The following is a 21,339-nucleotide window of genomic DNA, read 5'->3' on the forward strand; positions in this document are numbered from 1 at the left end:
AGAGTTTACAGCGGTGTATGACCCACAGTGGCTATGTGCCTTTAGAACTGTATGGCTGCCATTCATGTACGCGTCGACAGCGACAATGAATTCATCTGCAGCAGCTGTGCCTAGCAGTAGTTTCGTTTTAAGTCGATGTTTGACAAGGAATGTCTAACATGACGGAAGCCACTGAGCATAAAGCACAATTTTCCCATGGCCTACTTGCTGGCGTCAAACCCATTGGCTAGTTGCGATGTGCAGACGATCTGTTGCAGAAAAATAATTGGGATCTATGTTGGTTAGTCAAAAGCATGTCTACTCGCATAGAGACATAGGTCTCCTATCACAGCTGCACCGCGGGGAAAGCCACGAGGCCCTCATCACTGTAAGTGCAAGTCAGTCATTAGATCAGTGTCACAGCTCCTGCAGTGATTTTGTGCTAAATGGAAGCGGGAGTTGCAGACTTTTTCGGTAAATAATGGTAGGTTGACGCTGTAAGAATTTCTCCATTCTATAATTCTACATTCGGTTAATCCAGACATTTCTTTCAGTATCCCAAAATCTGAATTACCGAAGCTTTACTGCATACAAGACACTTCTACTACGGTTGCAGGAATTCTACAGATGTCTTATTAATACCAACAAACAAGTGTAACCATCTAAATGTCACATACTTTATACCACTTATGCCATATTGTAGCATTGTTGTGATTTTATTGTGCACAGTGTAGCTGGCAAAGCCTACAGGCTTCAGCTACCAGTGCCAAATGCACCAAAAACATCATAGCATAAGAAGTTTTCCATCATTAACAGCTTGGAGCCAGCACTGCTTTTGCTTTTGCAACTTGTTCGGAAAAGGCCTTGCCATGCATAGTGCGAAGTTAAAGGGACCCAGAATCCAGCACCAAACCAGGAAATAAAGAAAATTGTTGCATTCTAAGGTTTTATATGCCAAAACCACGATGTGATTGTGAAGTATGCCATACTGAGAAATTCTGGATTAATTTTGACCTCCTGGGGTTCTATAACGTGTGCCTATATCTAAGTGTACATGAGAGTTTTTGCAGTTCGCCTCATCACATTGTGGATGTCGCAGCCGGGATCAAACCCATGACCTCCTCCTCCTCAACAATGCAATGCCTTAGCAACTGCACAACTGCGGTGGGTAACCAGGAACAACCCACTACACAACTATGCTCAAACTAAAGCCCAGTGAACCATGAGGGTTACTCACTTGCATGTTGAGTGTGTCTTGGTAGGACACCTCCAGCATCTTGGGAAGCCCAAGGCCAGCCTGGTTCTGGTTGTCCTGCAGCGAGCCAAGCAGGTCGGCGATCTGCCGCAGCACTGCACCAAAAGCTCGTGCCAGCCCCACAGCAGTTGTGCCGGGACTAAGCTCGGGAGCCAGAGCAGCAGCAGCAGCAACAGACGAGCCCGAACTAGCACCGCTAGCCGCTGCTGCAGCCACGGCAGCTGATCGGCGCAGTGAGCCTGGGTCGATGTACACCAGGCCGCCCGTCCCTGCCAAGGAAACCGACCCTTCCCAGAACGAGGCACACCCCACTGTCAAGCTATGCAAACTGCTAATATTGCCTCGAAAACAACTGCACACCCTTATCGGTTAGTAATACGGGTTCGGCAGTGTGTTGGGAACACATTGTAATCCTGAGCTGGCAAAAGCGAAACCTCACATATTAATGTATTTGCTTGTGTAATGCTTGCACTCCCCCCTTACCCCCCCCCTCCCACACGAAGAGTGGCCATCCATTTTTTTTTTTTTTCCCCGCGAGTAAACACCCCATTCTTGAAAAATTGGTGCAATGTCCATCATCTGCTCGTTGCAATGTCAATGTTGATGCCAACTCGAAATACCGTATTTACACGATTGTAAGTCGACCCCTTTTTTTAAATTTGAAAGTCTGAAGTTGGGGGGTCGACTTACAATCGAAACCAAAACATGGCCCCGCCAAAAAAAAAAAGCTATACTAATGGGAGCTACAACGTAGTTAGAATTTTATGTTTGCTCTATGGCCCTACCCGTATCTTTTCGCTGTCCCGCGTGTTTGTTCGCTTTTCGGAAGGGTTTTTCAACATTTTTAAGAGTCTTACAGTGCATGCAACACTCATGGGGGGGGGGGTGTCGATAGCTGATGGAAGCGCCACTGTTCCCATTTGCGGTGGCACCCTCAGAACGGCGGCGCTTGCTGGGAGTATCGGTAGTTCATGGAAGCGTAGACACCGCTCGCGGGTTTCTCTTTATCTGTGCTGTTAGTTTGACGTGTTCAACTTGACTGCCGGCTACGTGCTACTTCAATGCTTCCCCAGTTGTCATGAGTGCTCCAGGCCCACTAATCGTTTGGCACTCGTTCACAGCAGCGTTCAAGAGGGCTGCCATCCTTTACGCCGAAGAAACAAATCACTGCGCAGCGGGCCGCAATTTCGATGTTTCTAAACGGGTGGTGCGAGAGTGGCGACTGCAGGGAAGCGAAATTTTCACCCCGTGACGGCAAGTGAGAAATTTCCCTCGTGCCGAAGTCTGGACGCTTTCCGGAGCTGTAGGCTAAGCTTGCAGCGTACGTCGCCGAAATGCGTGATCGGTGCCTGCCATTGAAGTGCGACGTGGTCATGAAACAAGCCCGGACCTTCGCCTTAATTTTAAGGTTCTGCTCCGCCGTGAGTACGAGTGGCTGGCGGCAGAAGACTGCGAAATTACGCCAACCGGACCTGTCAAAAGAGCCTCCCTGACGGCTGCGTGTGGTTGGGTGCATTTGGCGTGGGCTGCTGTTCTGCAAAATGTCCTGGTGCGGTCGTTTGCCAAATTTGAAATTTCGCTGGACCACGACGTGCTGTGGGACCGCAGCAACGATGACGATGGCAGCACTAGTAAAGTCGAGTAGCCCAGTGACCATGTCAGCTACTAATAAATTTTCGTTATCGAATACGCCCTCGGTTATGCTCTCTTATTTTTTTTTTTCCGGTCAAGCGATATGGGGGTGTCGACTTACATTCAAGTCGACTTACAATCGTGTAAATACGGTAGGTTGGGCCCGACACCAGGTCTAGTGTCTCCAAATAAAGAGCCTTTGCAGTTCCTGCTTGTGCAGAACCTGCACTCTTACTACAGAGGTAAATGTTTGGAAGTGATATTTTGTTTGAGTTTACACTTACTGGCGTGAGAACTCCAATTTACAGCCACAAGATTTTTCATTTTTCTATTTAGCACCTAGAACATTCTATCAAAAATTTTAACAGCGTAATTATCATATCCCCCAACTACTCATCCATATTACAGTAAAAAGGTGTGAGAATTATGCGGTAGGCGGGTACGGACCAGAGCAAAAGTCTTTACCGCTACAGTGGCAATCTAACTGCATTCTCACATGGTGCAACACCTACAATAAGCATTCCCTGTTTGTAGAGGAGACCTTTCATGCTGAGCACTGCTACAAGCAAAAAGGAAAAATCAACCATAGGCGGTGTCCTACAAGAGCACAGTGATGCTGTTTGGGCACCCCTGTAATGGTATCCAGACTTCAACTTCTGACAGTAAATCCTCTGCCAAGCTTATGAATGCCATGAAAGGAGCCAAGAAAGAATGACTGCTTGCTTGGACAACATAGTTCAAAATGGATGACTTCAAAACACTGGCACACAAGAGTAACACAATAATAATACAAAGGACAAAATGCAAACAGGCTTTGCAACTACTAATTTCGAACAAATGCAACATGCTTCAATTTGCATCATGCTGCTTTCAAATTTGAATGGAATAACATGCACAATTAAAATTAAGCAGTGACATGAATCAGCTGCCAATCAGTCGAAATTTCATCAAGATGACACAACAAGGCTGACAAAACAACGTCCTTGTCTGAGCCCTGCTCTAGTGTAGCTACTTAAAGGCCAGCTGCAACAAAAGTTCACTTGTGCTAAATTGAGTATAAATGCCTAGTGTATACTCTTAAAGTAATCTTGGCAAAACTTCAGGGCTGGTAAGCGTCTAATTCTGTTATTAGCAGCAATTAAATAGCGCCTATGCAGACGACGCATGCACCAGGCGGCAAAGAGGTAGCAATGTGGATATGGTGCGTGTTGAAGAACCGTACACAACCATTGATCTCTCAGTTGTGCCATGTCGCACCTAGTCAGCCAGGCGCATTGCTTGCTCGTCATTTGTGAGTTGATGGGCGTCTTTCTCGGCATGCGTTTTTCCTGTTGCGCTTGTAATTTGAGCTGTTGCAAGAATGCCGACGCGTTGCGTGGTCGTCGGGTGCTCGAGTAGGACTCAAGCACAAGCAATGGCTGTGCAGTACACAGTGCTGAGTAGAGGAAGGCCGAACAAATCCTTCCTGTCCCAGCTTTCCGAGCCCAAATGTGCACCGCGGCGCGGCAGGCAAGTGCGACACAGACCAGCCATCACACACAAAGCATGTAAAATGCAGTTGATGAAACTGCACTTCAGCTGCACAGTCTATTACTCATCAAGATCTGCTAGGCAAATGCTTTCTTAAGTACTATATGCCGCGATGGCGCATGAAAACCAGAAGTAACATTCAAAGGTAAGTTGTATTCAAGGGCAATATTCTTGAGCGTTCAATTCCGGTAGTGCATCATCGTCAAAATGTTTCGTGCGTCTCTACATCGGATGCATCGAAGTAGATGAACGAAATCCTTTCTGACATAGCGCCAGAAACAAGCAGGAACTGCAGGCTGCATTTGTCACGAAAGAGAATGTGACGCGGCGGCCATGGTGTAGATGCGACGCAGAGGCATGCAGGAATGGAATGCCACCACAGTGAAATGGGCGAATATTTATCACGGCCGCAGTCCTGCCTGTCCAGCTGTGAGTTTATGCACACTTAGCACAGAGCCCCTCTAACCTGGATGTGCCAAGCCTCAGCTTATTATCACCGTTCACTACAGATGGCAGTGGCTGTCTGGTCAGTCTCATCAGTCGACGAGTTCAGCGCTTGCAGCGTGCCAGGCAGTGGCTCATGAAGTCGGATACGTCGGATAAGTCGGATATTGCCGAAGACGCCAATATCACTAACATTTTAACCTGCACTTTAAGGGCCCCCCAAAGGCCCCTCACCAAGTCTGGCCATTTTGAGCTAGCAAGTGCAGAGCATACAATGCACGCTAACGACCGTGTTTGCAAAGAATTACATCGCTATGCGCCGCGGATAGGTCTGATATTTCAAACCAAACGCCGTTTGCCCTTCTCCTCAGGGCCACCATGCTCCAATACGGAGCGTAACGTACACATGTTTGTGCTGTGACGTCGCTTGTAGTGGCACGTGACTTCGAAAATTACTCAAGGTTACATCTGTTATTTGTGTAATCTGCTGGTTGCATTTGCATTGTTGGTTGCAATTAAAGTTTAGAGAAATAATAAAACACATGAACCGAACGTCTGCGTGTTTTTGTTTTTCTTCGCACTGCAGCAACAGAGATGCACTTCAGTTTAGTCTGCTTGTTCCCACGTCGTGCAGTCGTGCACCGACACCGAAGCTGTGTCATTTCCTAGCGTGTTCCAGCGTGTGATCGAGCTCTATGAGCCACTTGTGTCTGCCTCAGTGTTCATGTAGTACTGACTTATACTACTAATCAGGTGTCTTCACGCACAGGGCACAAAATCGTGCACTCCGCGAAACGAGACAATCGCAACCGCTCGCACAGCTGAAGTGCGCCGCATTGCAAAAAGTGAGGAGAAAAAACAAAAAATAGAGCCAGGCCCCCGAAGTATGCGTCATGCGATGCTCGAGCTCCGGTATGGGAGAATGCAGGGAAGGAATTTCGCATGTGGAGGGTAGACGGGGTGAGTGGAGAGAGTCTCTTTTGCCTGATTTGAAAATTTTTACCCAAGAACGTGCTCTAAAGAACACGTAACAACTTCCAGTGTATAACCGAAACTTCCTATGTGGCCTGGTGAAGGGCCCTTTAAGTGAGTTTGGGGCCGCCATTGTCGCTGCTAGCTCGCCGTGGCATCAAACGATAATAACATACTTTTGTCGTGCAAAGTGAATAAATACAGTACTGCATGTTTTCTCCTCTTTCATTGCACTCTCTTGTAGTTCGGATCTCACGCTATTTCAGTTAAGAAGTACTACCATTTAGTATGTACTTTTTTTCGAGCTCCGGCCAACTACGGTTTAACGACATCTCACTGTAATACACATTGGAAGAGACACGACAAGCGCTCGTGGTGTATATTTGCTTGTCTTTATTCCCCTGTCCCGTATTCCTGAAGCCACAGACACCAACTAGCCGAATGTCATGCACGGCTGGTTTCACTAGGTAGCCTGCTTCTGAAAATTTTCGTGTAGAAGTGTTGAGCATTCATAGGTGGCCTTGCCACTTGAAGAAGGTAGAAAGGAGGTTAACCAGAAACATTGTCATCAATAATTTCATCCCAGAACCCCTTATGTCCCTTGTGTGGACACCCCATGAGGAAATTCAGCTTTTCCCAATGGCTTGCATGCTGCAAGAACTGCGGGCAAGCCACACCCAAGAGGGAGACTGACACTCACCGGAAGAGGTCACATGCGAGCGGCCAGCGGGGTCCCTCTGTCGCAGGGCCCACTGCAGGTGCTGAGGGGCCAGGCTGCCTGGTCGAGAGCCTCCGAGGCCCCCAGGCCCACCCCCACTGCTCGACGGTCCCCCTCGCCGTTCCAGTTGCTCGTCAAGCAATGCTAGCTCCTCTGTGTCAGGCTCAGTGTCACCAGCCTCACTCTCTTCCTCTTCCTCCATGTTGGATGATTCAGCAGACTCGTCCTCTGCAAGCATTAATGGTTGTTGAGTGGGACACAAACACTCATCTTCCAACCTCAAAAAGATTGTGGTTTCTATAGATGTTACTCAACTTGCTGGAATATTATCTTAGTAGTCCCAGGGATGCCTTCCAGGCCAAATACTACTAAACTTCCCTGCATTTGCAATGTTTTAAACCAGCCCTCCTTATAACAGACATCTTTTCTTTTTCTGGACAAGTCCTTATATGAAACCTCAAGCACAGTGATCTCAAATACTCCAACGTGCAATAAGCAGGTAAATTACGCTTTTCATCATAGCAAAAAGTTACCACGACTGTCTCACTTGCCTCGGACTCGGATAATAATGTGTATTCCACAATGTACAAGCTCTTGTATTGCTTTATCCCTTATCTTTATAGAAATTTACTTGGCTACTATTTTAGACTTCACAGTGCAGTCTCAAAGGGCATTTATTTCTCTTCAGTAAGGTACTTTATTGCCACGGTTACAAGAAATGATATGTTTATTCACTTGCTTGCTGTCACATTATGAAGAGGCAGTAAAGCAGTAAATGTTGTGTCTGATCACATCCTTTATTATTTAAAAGCACTGTTCTAAAGAACTGCTAAATGGCTTGAAAACCCTAGCAACAATTTTCGAATACAAAAAAAATTAAATTATGGGGTTTTACGTGCCAGAAGCACAATCTGATTATAAGGCACGCCGTAGTCTGGAAATCTGGACCACCTGGCGTTCTGTAACGTCCACCTAAATCTAAGTACATAGGTGCTTTCACATTTCGCCCCATCGAAATGCTACCGCCGTGGCCAGGATTTGATCCCACGACCTCGTGCTTAGGAGCCCAACACGGATAGCCACTAAGTGACCGCGGCGAGTTAGTTTTCAAATATCCAGTCGACGTGTTTACACCAGGTAAAACAGGTTGTAAACATGCATAATACATTGCACAAATGCCAGCACACAAATGGTCAGTCAGCAGGCCCTTGCAGCAAAGGTCAGTGTTTAGCGCCATTACTGCCAATGGTTACAACAAATACACATCAAAATCCATTTACTCAGGCGTCATTACAGCAAAAGTAATTATGTATGGCACTTGGCAGTAAGAAAACCAACGGTAGCAGGCTATCCACTCGTACTTTAAAATGCTTAACATAAATCCGTTTTCTTTTTTCACATTTTGGCAGTTATAATTTGCGTCTCATGTTATATTTGCATACCAAAATCTAAAGCAGTCAAAGGGTTTAGTGGTCGTATTGTACATCCCTTGCTGTTAGTTCCGAAAGTGGCTTTTAACTTGCAGAACATCCGAGCACATTCCCACTGACGTGTAAGCGTGCGAGCTCGAAACAGTGATCGAAACAGAAGCCACATGATCTCAATCAAAGCAGCCAGGATCCAATATAATGAAAACCCCGATTCAGGACAAAAAAAAATATTCCCATAGATACTTTGCAATTAGCACAACATACTCACAAACTTCAACAAAGCAAGATGAGTGCACTTAGGACATGTGCCGGTGACTTTATCATACAATGCTGTACTCTAACAGATCACTTTCAGTGAATGTTAGGATGAGTCATTGACACAATGGTTATAGCTCAAGTGAGCCATTGGTCTCTTAATTAGGTTTTAAGAAAGTTGGCCAATTTTTGAAATTGATCGGCTGAGAAAATGGGCCCAGGGGCTCATAAAAACATTCAACCATCCAATGAGCGTCATTTATCTTGTGCATCTGCCTATTTCTGAGAGTATTTTCCTGTTCACTATGTCCCTCAGGTGCTGCAATTAGTCTGTCATGCAAGGAGAACTAGACCAAATTTCCATGCTAGCGAAGCCTATTTGTCATGTGTACAGCTTCACACTGGCAACATGCTGAGTCATGAAGGAATCCACAAGATCCAATACCGCAGTATGTTCTCATTGTTGGTCTGTTGAGGAATGTGATAAAACTATTCTCGTGCTTTCCAAAAAGGGAGGCACCATACCACGTACTACGCCAAGTGGTCACATCACTGCTTGCTGAGCTGGCCATTTGTATTACTCTCCCTACACAAAAACAAATAGCCTTTCCTTGCACAGAAATGAAGTAAACGAGAGAAGTGGCACATGTTTTCTAGTTTTTGTGTTGTTGTGGTTTTTTTTTAAATCTTGGCAAGTGCATCCATATATTGTAAAATACAACTTCCTTGCAAAGTCTAAAAGTTTCGGGCATTTTCTGAACATGCACAGTGACATGCATACCAGCATCAGACCCTGCCGTGGCACCAGTTGTGGCACTCCTCTGGGCACTGGCATTGTCCTGGTTGCTCTGGTATGACGCACTGTCTGGGTCACTGTCACTGTCGCTCTCTGCACAAAAAAGTTTTGTCAATGTGCACCTCTGACACCTTCTCTAGCAAAAAGCACATGCACACTACTCGATCTACCTTCATCGTTGTGCTCATGGGCTGGCGTGCCATCATGCTCAGAGGCTTCCATCCGTTCGTCCCGTTCACTTTCCTCGTGATCCGGATCTTCCCCAACAGCACCGTCCACAACATCAACCTAACGAAACCAAAGGAGCAAACGAATGGTTGTGTACCACAAGCAATAAAGTTAGTACACATAACCAGGCTATACATGGACAAATCATTAAGCAAGGCAACAGTAGGACATAGCAGTAACAACTATGGCATACAATACTTTTGATGTAATAGTTCTGCGGAAACCCGCAAGGTGAAGAGAAGGAATCAATAAAAGGAAAATCATACATCCACCCGTTCGTAGCAATTGCTACCAAGGAAACCCATACGGGTTCCTCGAAAGAACAGCCTCACAGTCGAAGAAATATTCGTCCTGGTCCGGGACTCGAACCCGGGACCACCGCCTTTCCGGGGCAGCCGCTCTACCATCTGAGCTAACCAGGCGGCTAGCAGATGGCAGCACGAAGTCGAATTTATTGACAACAACACTTTTCTATTGTCTGCTTGATCTACAGATTGCCTTTACTGTTGAGTATATTACAATCAAACCTGCAAGTTATGTGCCTAAAGTATTAGGGCATTATAATTTATTTTTCATTATAGAAGCTTTCAATAAAAATCATGCAACTGAAGTTGTCTCATGCTGCGAAACTGTACTTTGGGGCTGCCTTACCTGGGAACATATAAAGAAGTATAAAACCCATTTCAGTTAACAAAATGCCAGGTTTAACAATGCCAATGCTGAATGAATGTAATTCCCGCAAAGGGGAAGCAAGAGATGTATGCACATATGAACCAGCATATCATTATTGCTCCAAAATGGCAACAGAGAGATCTGTGTTTCGATAGGATCAGCGCGTGCATCCCCATAATTGTGGACAGGCTCATTTCGCTGAGCGATTATCGGTGACCCTGAAGGACATCATTAGGCACTATCAGCACAACTACCTTTACGGCCATATGAAAGTGACTTGTTCTACAAAGTCACCCTTTCAAAGCTATTCTTGCTGCACTGCCAAGTAGGAATCAAACAATCAATCACTACAGCTGGAACAGCATTCTTGAAACATACAGTGAAATCTCGTTGATACGATTCGGCTAAATACGTTTTTTGGCATAATACGTTTTTTTTTTCGTTCCCGGCCGATGCCCTATGGAGGTACATGCATTTTTGTACAGCTAATACGATCGTATTTCCACGTCGGTTTGGATAATACGATCCCGGAAACGTCTTCTGTATGATGATAACATCAGAGCCAGTCCTTTGAAGCGGGTGGGCAGAGCTACTGAAATTAACATCGAGCGAAACGACAGGCACGGCGGACTAAAGACGCGGCGACGCGCGCTTTGTATGCTCGAGGCTTGGCCTGGCTCGGCTCGGCTAGAGTCCGGCCGTGCTTCTGCACAGCGCCTGCAGCAGTGTGGCGGCCTCTGGGAGCAATTTTCGCAAGCTCGCACACCAAATGCACCGAAGGTTTTTAGCGCCATCTATCCTAAGACATAGTACTCACAGTAAAATCACGTGACCAAGAAGCAGTGATTGGCGCATGCATTGACGATGCTGTAGGCTTTGTTGGCTTTGTGCTTGCCATTTCTCGTTGCCATTTTGGTGTTTCGAGCGTTCAGCTTGCACTTCGCCCTTATCGTTTCTTCTGTTTTGGTGCCGCGTTTCACCCGTGCGCTTCACCATGTCTAGAAAGCGTAAAGCGTTATCGCTGAAAGAAAAACTCGACGTCCTAGCAAAAGTCGACGAAAATCCGCAGAAGAAACGTGTCGACCTGGCACGCGAACTTTGTTTGCCTGTCTCCACACTGAACACGATCGTCGGCAAGCGAGAAGTAATTCAGAAGAACATTCAAGTCTTCGGCGCCGGCGTGAAGCAAACAAGGGGCGCCCAGCATGGCAAGATGGAAGAGGTTCTTCTGGCATGGTTCAGGGAAGTAAGGGGGGCGGGCGTGAACGTGGACGGGACAGTTGTTCGCGAGAGAGCTGATGAGATAGCACTCTCGTTGGGCATCGAAGATTTTAAAGCTTCAGGCGGGTGGCTCCATCGTTTTAAAACACGGCATGGCCTGTCGTATAAAACCGTTTCCGGCGAAGGGAAGTCTGCCGACCAAGATCAGGTCTCCAACTGGCTTTCGACTCCGCCGGCAATGACTGCTCAGTACCAGCCAAGGGACGTGTTCAACGCAGATGAAGCTGGGTTGTTCATCAATCTTCAGCCCGAGAAAAGTCTCAGCATAAAAGGTGAGACGTGTCAAGGCGGAAAAAAAAGCAAAGAAAGAGTCACCGTACTGTTGTGCTGCAACGCTGATGGAACCGAGAAGCTCAAGCCTACTGTCATTGGCAAATACTGGAAGCCACGCTGCTTTTCGCGTAACCCACGCCTTCCTGTCATTTATAAAGCGAATAAGAAGGCATGGATGACCGGAGCCCTTTTCACAGAGTTCCTCACATTTCTGGATGCCCGGATGCGTGCCGCGAACCGTAGAATTCTTCTGGTTCTCGACAATTGTGCCGCGCACCCTGTCGATACTTCGTGGCTGCAAAACGTAAAAGTAATTTTCCTGCCGCCCAACTGCACCAGCCACTTGCAGCCCCTAGATGCAGGAATCATTAGAAACGTGAAATTTCACTTTAGGAGCTTGTTGATCAGACGCTTTTTGGCGCCAAGATTGACCGGAAAGATGCCAGCTTGAAGGTGGATCTTCTTGATGCCATCCATTTTCTGGCGATGTCATGGGATCGCGTCAAACCTGACACCATCGCCAAGTGCTTCAAGAAGTGTGGCTTTTTTTGTGCACCTGGCGATACTGAGGAAAATGGAGATGACGGCGCAGAGATTGACATCCCGGACTGGGGTGACCTCAATGTCGACGCGTCTCCGGAAGAGTTTGTATCGGCGGACGACCAACTGGCGACATGTGAATTGCGCACCGTCCAAGACATCATTGCAGATGTTACCGCTGAAAAGGAGAGCGACGACGATGACAACCAAGACGCCGGAGATTGCAGCAGCGATCGTCGGCCATTAAATACTGACGGTGCTCTCGAAGCTTTGGACGGGCTTCGTGGCTTTGTCGCGTCTGCGGAGCTCAGCGAGGAAACTGCTACTCGTTTTTACGAGTTCCAGAAAAGCTTGCTGCAGGACCTCGAAAAGCAAAAAAGTGCAGCGCAAAGTGACGGATTATTTTAAAGTGCTTTAATAAAAGCAAGTTCTGTGCCAAGTATGTATTATTCGCGATCTTTTGGAGTCCGTTTTGGATAATACGATTTTTGGATAATACGTTTTTATTTTCGGTGCCCGTGAGAATCGTATCAACGAGATTCCACTGTACTAACTTCTTTTATGCAAACAAAGCCAACATCACGTACGCTTGCCTCGTCGTCGTCTAATGCATCCCTGAGCCCCAGTGGCTGCCTGGCGGACAGAGGATTCTGGCCCAAGGGTGGCTCAGCAGGTGACGCCACCATCTCAGGTTGACTGGCACGGGGCACAATAGGTTCTACAACAAACAGTTCCTCACTCCCCTGTAAATAACAAAGACATATACACCCAATTCAACACAGCTTTTGTTGGCCAAAGTTCGTAACAGTGGCTGAAATCAAAACTAAATTCACTGTTCAACCTTTTTATTAATTAATTTGGTGTACATATCGCATTTGCAAAATTGAAGACTGTTAGTGCACAAGCCCCATCTACTTAGTATCATTCTCTTAAGATGAGCTCCAGTTTCGTGATGATACTTTCCAAACTTGTCATGAAACACATCAACGTTTTTCCCACATAGCCTCCCTTGGGCAATTGTGGGACGAAATGTAAACTTATTTCGTCACTGATACTCGCAGATATCTAATAACTTTCATTAACACAGTAAAGACAACTATAATTCAAGCCCTGACCAGTTTTGATTTTGCAATTTCAATATGTGATTTCAGCCACTAATTAAAAGTTAGCAAAATTACAATTAATTATCAAACCAGTGATGATCACATGATTTCTACCAGCTGCTGCTGCTATAAAAAATTGTCAGCTCTTTTCTTACCATGGTAAAAATTGCACTCCTTTAAAGGTTTAGTACAGAATTTTTTTATTGAGTACACCATCAGGGTTACAAACCAAAGTTATATATCAACAGAAAGCTCACAAAATGCACTTTCTAGAACTTTGAAACACAAATGTTGGGGTTTGTGAAAAATTAAATTTACTAGGAAGTACAGTAAATACTTACAATGTTGTGCTGATAACACAAAAAGAACAAAATAAATATTCTGAAATATACAAAATCCTCACACTTCGATTTTCTACAGCTTAGGAATGTTTCAATGATAAAGCTTATAAGTGATGTGTACTACAAAAAAATGCCTTTTTGACCCAGCAAAAGATGCCTTTTCTCAATAAGTGACACAAATAATGGGCAAAACAACATATTATGCTAGGATATGAGCAGCAAATCTTTGGTATATGCCAGAGGGACACTGTAAACAATAAACATAACATTGCAAACATCCCTACAACATATCGATTGGTACAAGAAATAAGTCTGCTGTCAAAAAGACGAAAAACGGAACTAAATGCCGGAAAGCTGGCAATTGTCAAGGCTGGTGTAGCAGGTTTCCATCATTTAAATTATATTCCCATAATTTGATATAATCTCCATACTCCACCCTACTAGTAGAATCCAAACAATCATTTGAGGGCACAAAAGAATCATGAGACCAATGTCATTTACAAGAGGCCCCTGCCACCAAAGTGCCCACCACCTTCACAATCGCAAGGTGCATGCCTCTGCATGCTCTTTAAAAATTGTTTTCACAGGCCAACAAAATGTATTCAAAAAATGAAAGTTTATTTCTTCCAACTACATTGTAGCCTTGTACATTGCACATTGTAGCACTGGGAGCATTGAAATCAAGTACAGTCCTCGTGAGTTGCCCATGACCCATGTTTATTGCCGGGTTAAGAAAAAGTTAAATGCAAAGGCGTTTTATGATTGCACATATCTGGCCAACCTTCCTGTCATATTTTGCAATGGAACTTATGCCATAATTGGCACACACATTGAGAAGCAGTTAACTCTTTTCTTACCATGTTTAAAAGAACAGCCTTGTTTGAATGCACTATTATTTTTAGTGACTATATGGTGATAGTTATAACATGCATGGCAAAAGAAAGCTAAAAACATGCTTCTCAAAGACAAATTTGAAAGACATGTCAGGATGTAATTTGTAATATAAATTATCAAACACGAACTTTACTGAGTTGGTACAAGAAATGCTTACGTTACACTGAAAAAAAATGGAGAGGAAAAGATATTCTGGAATATACAAAATGCTTACGCAACTTTCAACGTTCTAGATAATCATGAACATGGAAGCTGCCTCTTCCTAGTAGGTGCCACAAATTTGAGCAGAACATCACACTGTTCTAGCTTCGTGGTAGCATATCTCCTTTATATGCTGTAGGAGACAATGTAAGTAGGACTTATAATATTGCCAACATCTCTGTGGCATCTCAGTTGGCATAAAAAACGAGTGAGTAGTCAACGAACAGAAATTAAAGCTCGCCACCAAACAGCTGATGACTATAGTACTATAAATAATATAGATGACTATAGAAATGAGTAGCAATAAAATAATCATATGAGGAAACAGCAGGATGGTGAGACCCACGTCGTACTAACGAGGGTTCGCTCAGTATTACCATACTAGAGTGCCTGCCATCTTTGCTTTTACCAGCTGCACCCCTCCATCATTGCTAAAAATCGCCTCTGCACGGCAACAAATTTACTGAGAATGCTAAAGCCTATTCCTTAGACCTCGTTGCAGACTGCGCAGCAGGTTCACACAGAAGCCAGAGGCCCTTCAAATCTAGCACAGCACTAATGGCTCACCTACAGTCACAATCAAAAATACGTGGCCCACGGCTCAGGGCGCAGGAGCGATTGCGGGGCCACACCGTGTCGCTGCTATCTCCATTGGGCGCCTGCTTTGAGGGTACTTGAAGGTGCAACCTCAAAGCAGTCGCCCGATGGAGATAGCAGTGCCGCGGTGTGGCCCCATAGCCGCTCCTGCGCCCTGAGCCGTGGGCCACATACTTTTGATTGCAACTGTACGTACCTGCCAACTAGTGAACTTTAGAATTCGCAAAAATTCTGCAGAGATAAAAATTTATTTTTATCAATTTATTAGCATTTAGCAATTTATTAACGATCGTTTACCTTTAAGTGAAGCAGACAATAAGCAGCAACCTCGAAACACAAGAGATTGATAAGCAACAAATAGTTTCTAGATCAAAATGACTTCTTTAGTCCCTTTGCTGATAACAATTTGGCCTGCTTAGGAAATGGTCTGAATAAGCTTGTTTGAAGCAGGAACCCCCCACACCCCTCTGGCATGTAGTGTCTTGTGCTGCGACAAGAGGACGGCGCAAATACCATCAATTCTTGTTAAAGCATTTTTCTTGTAATCTTACGCAGGAACCACAGTCTTTTAAAAGCTGCAATGTATTCAAGTGAACAGAAATTATTTTTTATAAAACTAAAGAAGCCTGAATTCGTAAACCTTAAGAAAAATTTGGGAGAGTTGGCTGTTATGCATCTGTGGCCTACGTTCAATGGACATGGTAAGAAGTTTCCTTGACTGTATGCATCCAGCCAAGCTTTTAGTCATAACTTGCAATGGAGCTTACACACAAATAGTTGACCCAAATGAACTCTCAGTACGTTTAAAAGACCAGCACTTATTTAAATCAAAGGCTTTATTATTATTACGCAACTTATGATGATGGTTGTAGTAACATGCCATACCTGAAATGAAAGCTAGAAAGATGTTCTTTCATATCGTGTAAAGTTGAGCATGTCAAGGCACGTTATATAATTTGTGAAATACAACATTTACTTAGGTTAAACAGGAAATGCTTACATTACACTGAAAAAATAGAAAGGAAAGATATTCAAAATTATACCAAACTTTCGCCCTTGATTGCCTGCCTACAGCACAACTGATAGCACGTCAGAAACCACACTTTCAATCATGTTATAGCAGGAGGAAACCCATTAACCCTTTGAGGGTCAATGACGCAAATACGTGGCGCCGCGAACAAGTCCAAAAATGGTTGATGCCGTATATTTACAGCACCGTCTGTACGTTTAAAAAGTGTGCCAATTTCTTAACTTTTTCTTTTCTGTCATGTGCTGCCACTATGTGGGAATACAGGGAATATTTTTTGCATGCTTCCCTCTCTTGGTTTTCATTGCGTGGTTCCTTTTAGTGCTAGTTCGCTCCCCTGTATCCATATACTAATGCTTGCACATTGGCGCGCGGGCGGGCAGACGGGCGGCAGTTTGGGTTTTGTTCCGCAGGCGTTTTTGGCTTCTTGTGCTTGCAAACCTGACGAGTTTTCGTTACTAATCGCTCAAAGGGCGACCACTTGTTTTTCGCTCGTTTAGTGCTCACAGGGGTGCGCATAGGAAGCATGCCGCCGTGCATGCGTTTCCATTGTTCTTTTTTTTTTGACACTCGTGAAAACTAATTGCCTCTGGTTGGCGATAAGATGAATATTAGCGGAAGTTTGTCACACATTTTGCTTTTTTGAGAAGCGCACAACCACACAGTTTTCTTAAGTGCGCGCACCTACGCAGTTCTATTATGCTATGGATGTACAGTCGTGGACAGAATAAAATGGACCACGACATCTCTGAAAACGTTCAATTCCCGAGCAGCCTGTAGCAGTAACCAGTAAAACTGCCCACGACAACGTTGTTAGCATATTCTAGTCGAGGTCGAAAATGCAAATACCAAATTGCGTTGCTAGGTTGCGGATATATTCAGCTTTTTCTTAGATTTCATGGTCCGTAATATTCTGTCCACGACTGTACATATTAGTGTAAGAGCAGAAACATTAGTCTCGCAAAATATTCTCATTTGCGCATTTTCAAAGCCTTGAACTATGTGTTGTGGGGATGCGCGACTCATGCGTCCCCTGATATGTTGTTTTCCCGCATAGCCCCTGTCTCTTGCAATTCGGCTTCGCCACGTGGCCTGCGTGATGCCCGCGGCAGTCGGTTTGGTTGAAGCGCAGTACGAGAGATGGCGCGAGTGTTGCGCTGCTAACGCCGCCTACCGGCGGGATTAGTAGGGCGCGGAAAGGAAAAGGCGCTTCCTCTTTGGCTGCGGGTCGGCCAGTGGCGCCTACGTCCTGCGTGCGCGCCGATCCATGCTTCTGCGAGACCGTCTCGCGTGGCCTCCTTTGAACCTGCCACCATTGGTGACCAGGCATTGGTGTCCAGCATGGGGCGAACATATTCGCTTGCTTTTCCGGTCTCTATGAGTTGGACCTAGATTTGTCGCACGCCCATCGGCATGTTTTGTGGATAGCAACTCGGCTCGCAGGCATTGATCTATGAAAGGTGCAATAAGTGCCCTTGTGATTGTTTGCACTACTGTGTTGTCGTTCCTTTGTCCCAAGAGCACGGGTGAGACTCCCACAGTGTATAACAATGCATCATTCTTTTTTTTTCTTGTAAGTTTATTTTCTTTTTTACTGTTGCTAGTCATGAATGAAGAGTACATATATACCAATGCAAAATATTTTTATCTCACTTTATGGTCACCCTAGAAAAATTACGGTAAATTTTTCTTTGAAATTAGTCCCTAAGAAGAATTGAAATCTGCAATAAAATATCGAGCCTGGGCGGTCACATATGGCGACAAAAATTGACCCTCAAAGGGTTAATTAAAGCATGAACAACCACATCTTAAATTTACATTTTTTGTATCAAATAATTGTAACTGCCTTCCTTATATAGAGATTCCACTGTATGCGATGAAGGTTATAACAGGGTATATGGAGTGGTGGAACAGCCATTTGACCTTTTGCCACAGCTCTTGGCAGACGCAAAACTCTGATTTGGAGTGACATGCAGTTTCGGCCCAGTGTTCAACACACATATACTATATATGCCAAATATGGTCTCAACAGGGTGCCGAACCACATTTTATTGATGAGAAGAAATGCATTTGAAGTGAAAATAGGCCATTTCAGAAATATTTGGCTGGATAAAGTACTTCAATGAGTTTATTGGCAATCAAACACAGCATCCGCTTGCTTCCCTTCCTTACTCAATGCCTTGCACTGCGAAGGCTACGGCACAGTGAGGCGTGCCCACAACGCTCTACCTTCTAAACATCACAGGGGCACGCAGTTCGAATTCCCTTTTGGATGTTAATGTAGACACAACTACTTCCGATTTTGGTGCCTACGACGCGCTAAACGTAAGCCAAACGCAGTTGTCCTCAGCGAGCTGCAGTGTGCTTAGCCAGTGAACTCGTGGGCGCACCCCACAGCAGCCGCGGTATCTACGCTATGTAGACAACCGCAGCTACCAATAGCAGCCGCATATGGGAATCTGCTTTATTACGAAATAAAGCGTAAGCCTGTCTCTTTAAGACAGTAGGGAGGCAGGCTTCTGTTGAAAAGTGTTTGACAGAAAGACGACTTTGCTATCCGCTTGCAAGCACCACAAACCACGTACGACAGCAAAATTTGGCTGAGATGTTCACAGCAGCACATGTGACCAGTGGACTACCTGTTATTTCACCAAGCCCGAGAGGTGGTACAGGAGCGCTTTAACTTATATAGTCAATATCTCTATACAGGAGTCGGCGTTGTGCGCATGAATGAGGCATATGGACCTGGAAGTTATCGGACTATTTTTGTCATTTTTATTAGAATGGCTTTTCATATGCCATATACAGTCAACGCCATACTATGGATTTGCATACAACACACATTAGTATATAACAGACTGGCCTTCTCAGCTCTGTCTGCCCATATTATTTATCAATGCAACCAATTTCGCTTTTAATAAACCTAGCTATAATAGATTGTAATGGACCACAGCAGGCAAATTTTTGGGCAAATTTTATTTGAGGTTTACTTTTTTTACTAGTAATGTGCAGAATCGCTCCTGCATATATATATATATATATATATATATATATATATATATATATATATATTTGAACTCTGTCAATGTTCTTCACAGTTGCCGTGACGATGTCTATCTTTTTTTTTTTTCTAGTAGTAATGTGCATACATACACATATTATATATATACTATTAGACACACAGCGTGTTTCACTCAACTTCAACCAAGGATTAAAGAATGTGGTTAACTGCAACTGAATAAAACCAATAACATATGGTTTGCCGTCATGTGGCGCTCCTTTGGTATTTTTTATATAGTGCATAATTATTTATTTACCAAGATCAACTATGCCAAATTTTTAATATTCCTTTCAGGGCCAAGTGTGTTTCATTAAAATGTAGAGGGCATTTCAAGATGACCGATCCAACTTTTTGTGGCAACGTACATGTTGTGTGGCGATTTTTTACAGCATTTAAAGAAAGCCCACCGAATATGAAACAAACCCATGTGATTGCGCTCGTGTGCTGTCGTATTGCAGCACGCTCAACAGTCCGTCAAGCCTATCGCGTATCAGGGACAACGGTGCTTCCTTTTCATGTGCTACCGTGAAAGACGCCGACGCACTGTGAAGCATATTCCTAGAGCCCCGGCCGCTCACGTCGCCACGGTTTGTGCACATGGTTCTTTCACACTAAGCACGGTTGAGAGCACTGCAATAGGGCAGCACATGAGCACAGTCACATGGTTTTATTTCACATTTCACAGGCATTCTTCAAATGCTGCAAAAGATTGCCATGCAGCACGTATGTTACCACAAAAAATTGTATCATTTGTTTTCGAATGCCCTCTACAACAACGAAACGCACTTGGCCCGAAAGTGAATATTAAAAAAATTGTATAATCGGTCTTAGTTAATAAATTAAGCACAATGTAAGTGAAACCACATGTCATTGGTTTCATTCAGTTGCAGTTAACCACATTTTTTAATATTCTTGGTTCGAGTTACGTGAAACACCCTGTATTCAGCGAAACCCCATTGACAGTTCCTCACAGTTGCGTTTTCCTAGCTGCTAAGTCGCATTTTCATAGTCCTGACCTAAATCCCATTGACTCCCATGTATTATGTTCCCCTTTCATACGTTGCTATTCTGTAATGTTCCTGCATCTTGCATTGAGTTTGAACGCGGTGGTCACGTAAATTTAACCGTACAGAGGAAAATTTGCTTTCGCATGTTGCTATGGACACGATAAATGTACACAGTGACCAAAGGTTGCAATTAGCAATCGAGGTTGCACAAGCATACTGGGAGAAAATGTGCACAGAGAAGTTGGCGAAGCACCTGAAGAAGTGTTCATCAGACGAAACCTACCGGGAACCAAGCACAGGGCTACATTTATTTTGGAGCCAGCAAGGGCGCGTAATCACGAGTTCTCTCAAATCAGTTTCACCGCAATAGAGCCAGTAAAGCCAAGAGTGGAAAGGAGCCACTATCACGGATCAATGTGCATGTCCATTAATTATTACATGTGTACACATGCCGTCCCTAGACACAGTGTGAGCATCAAGACGTCTATGTACTGGCAGCAATTCAGAGCTGTTTATAATGCTACTGTGGCGATTTGTAGCCTCCCTCACTGTTACCTTTTCCCAGCAGCAACCTTATTTATTTTGTTTTCGTGGTCAGTTGAGAAACTTATGAATGGGTTTCCAGCGTATAGGTATAGCAGTGCCGTGAAACATGTGAAAGCTGATAAATTAAAATCATGCAGGGTTGCAAAGACAGTCCCAACTCGTAAGCAATTTAGCAGGCGAGAACAAAAATAACGAAATATTTTTAAAGCAGCACCGCCAACAGCTATGCTAAACAATGTACAAGCAGGCATTATTCGAGGCTTTATTTTCATCCTACGTATTCCTCAAGCCATCTCTGTGCTATGCCGAAACAAAGTATACCGCTATACGGTACAAACAACAACGACAATAAAGAGTGCACAGCAGCAGTACACTGGAACATCTGCCAGAGAGAAATGCAACAATTGTGCTAAAACAGCAAATGGAGAGCTGACGGCCTCTGGTATATCGGGGGCTATGGCTGCTCCGTTGATTATTGATGATGGTGATGATGGTGATGATGGCCGATAACAACAAGCTTTACAATTTGGTTTTAATTTTACTATTAAGGCAGCATC

General features: G+C 44.5%; 1 protein-coding gene and 1 non-coding gene across 12 annotated transcripts in view; both read right to left on the reverse strand.

Annotated features, from left to right (window-relative positions):
- The window catches only part of hyd (E3 ubiquitin-protein ligase hyd), a 149,105-nt gene that overhangs the window by 45,684 nt on the left and 82,082 nt on the right, over window positions 1-21,339 (reverse strand). For 9 of the 11 annotated variants that reach the window (XM_065437002.2, XM_065437004.2, XM_065436999.2 and 6 more), the window contains 5 exons: window positions 12,593-12,748; window positions 9,182-9,299; window positions 8,997-9,104; window positions 6,513-6,758; window positions 1,217-1,521 (listed from right to left, as the gene is read on the reverse strand). In XM_065437002.2, the coding sequence (XP_065293074.1) occupies window positions 1,217-1,521; window positions 6,513-6,758; window positions 8,997-9,104; window positions 9,182-9,299; window positions 12,593-12,748 (933 nt within the window). The remainder of the gene's footprint in view (window positions 1-1,216; window positions 1,522-6,512; window positions 6,759-8,996; window positions 9,105-9,181; window positions 9,300-12,592; window positions 12,749-21,339) is intronic. The other 2 variants (XM_065437001.2, XM_065437008.2) reach the window with 1 other exon arrangement.
- On the reverse strand, window positions 9,587-9,661 carry TRNAS-GGA (transfer RNA serine (anticodon GGA)). Its single transcript has one exon. It is a non-coding gene; the product is annotated as a tRNA-Ser (tRNA).

The sequence above is a fragment of the Dermacentor albipictus genome, chromosome 5 (genome assembly GCF_038994185.2).
Source record: "Dermacentor albipictus isolate Rhodes 1998 colony chromosome 5, USDA_Dalb.pri_finalv2, whole genome shotgun sequence".
Lineage (NCBI taxonomy): Eukaryota > Metazoa > Arthropoda > Arachnida > Ixodida > Ixodidae > Dermacentor > Dermacentor albipictus.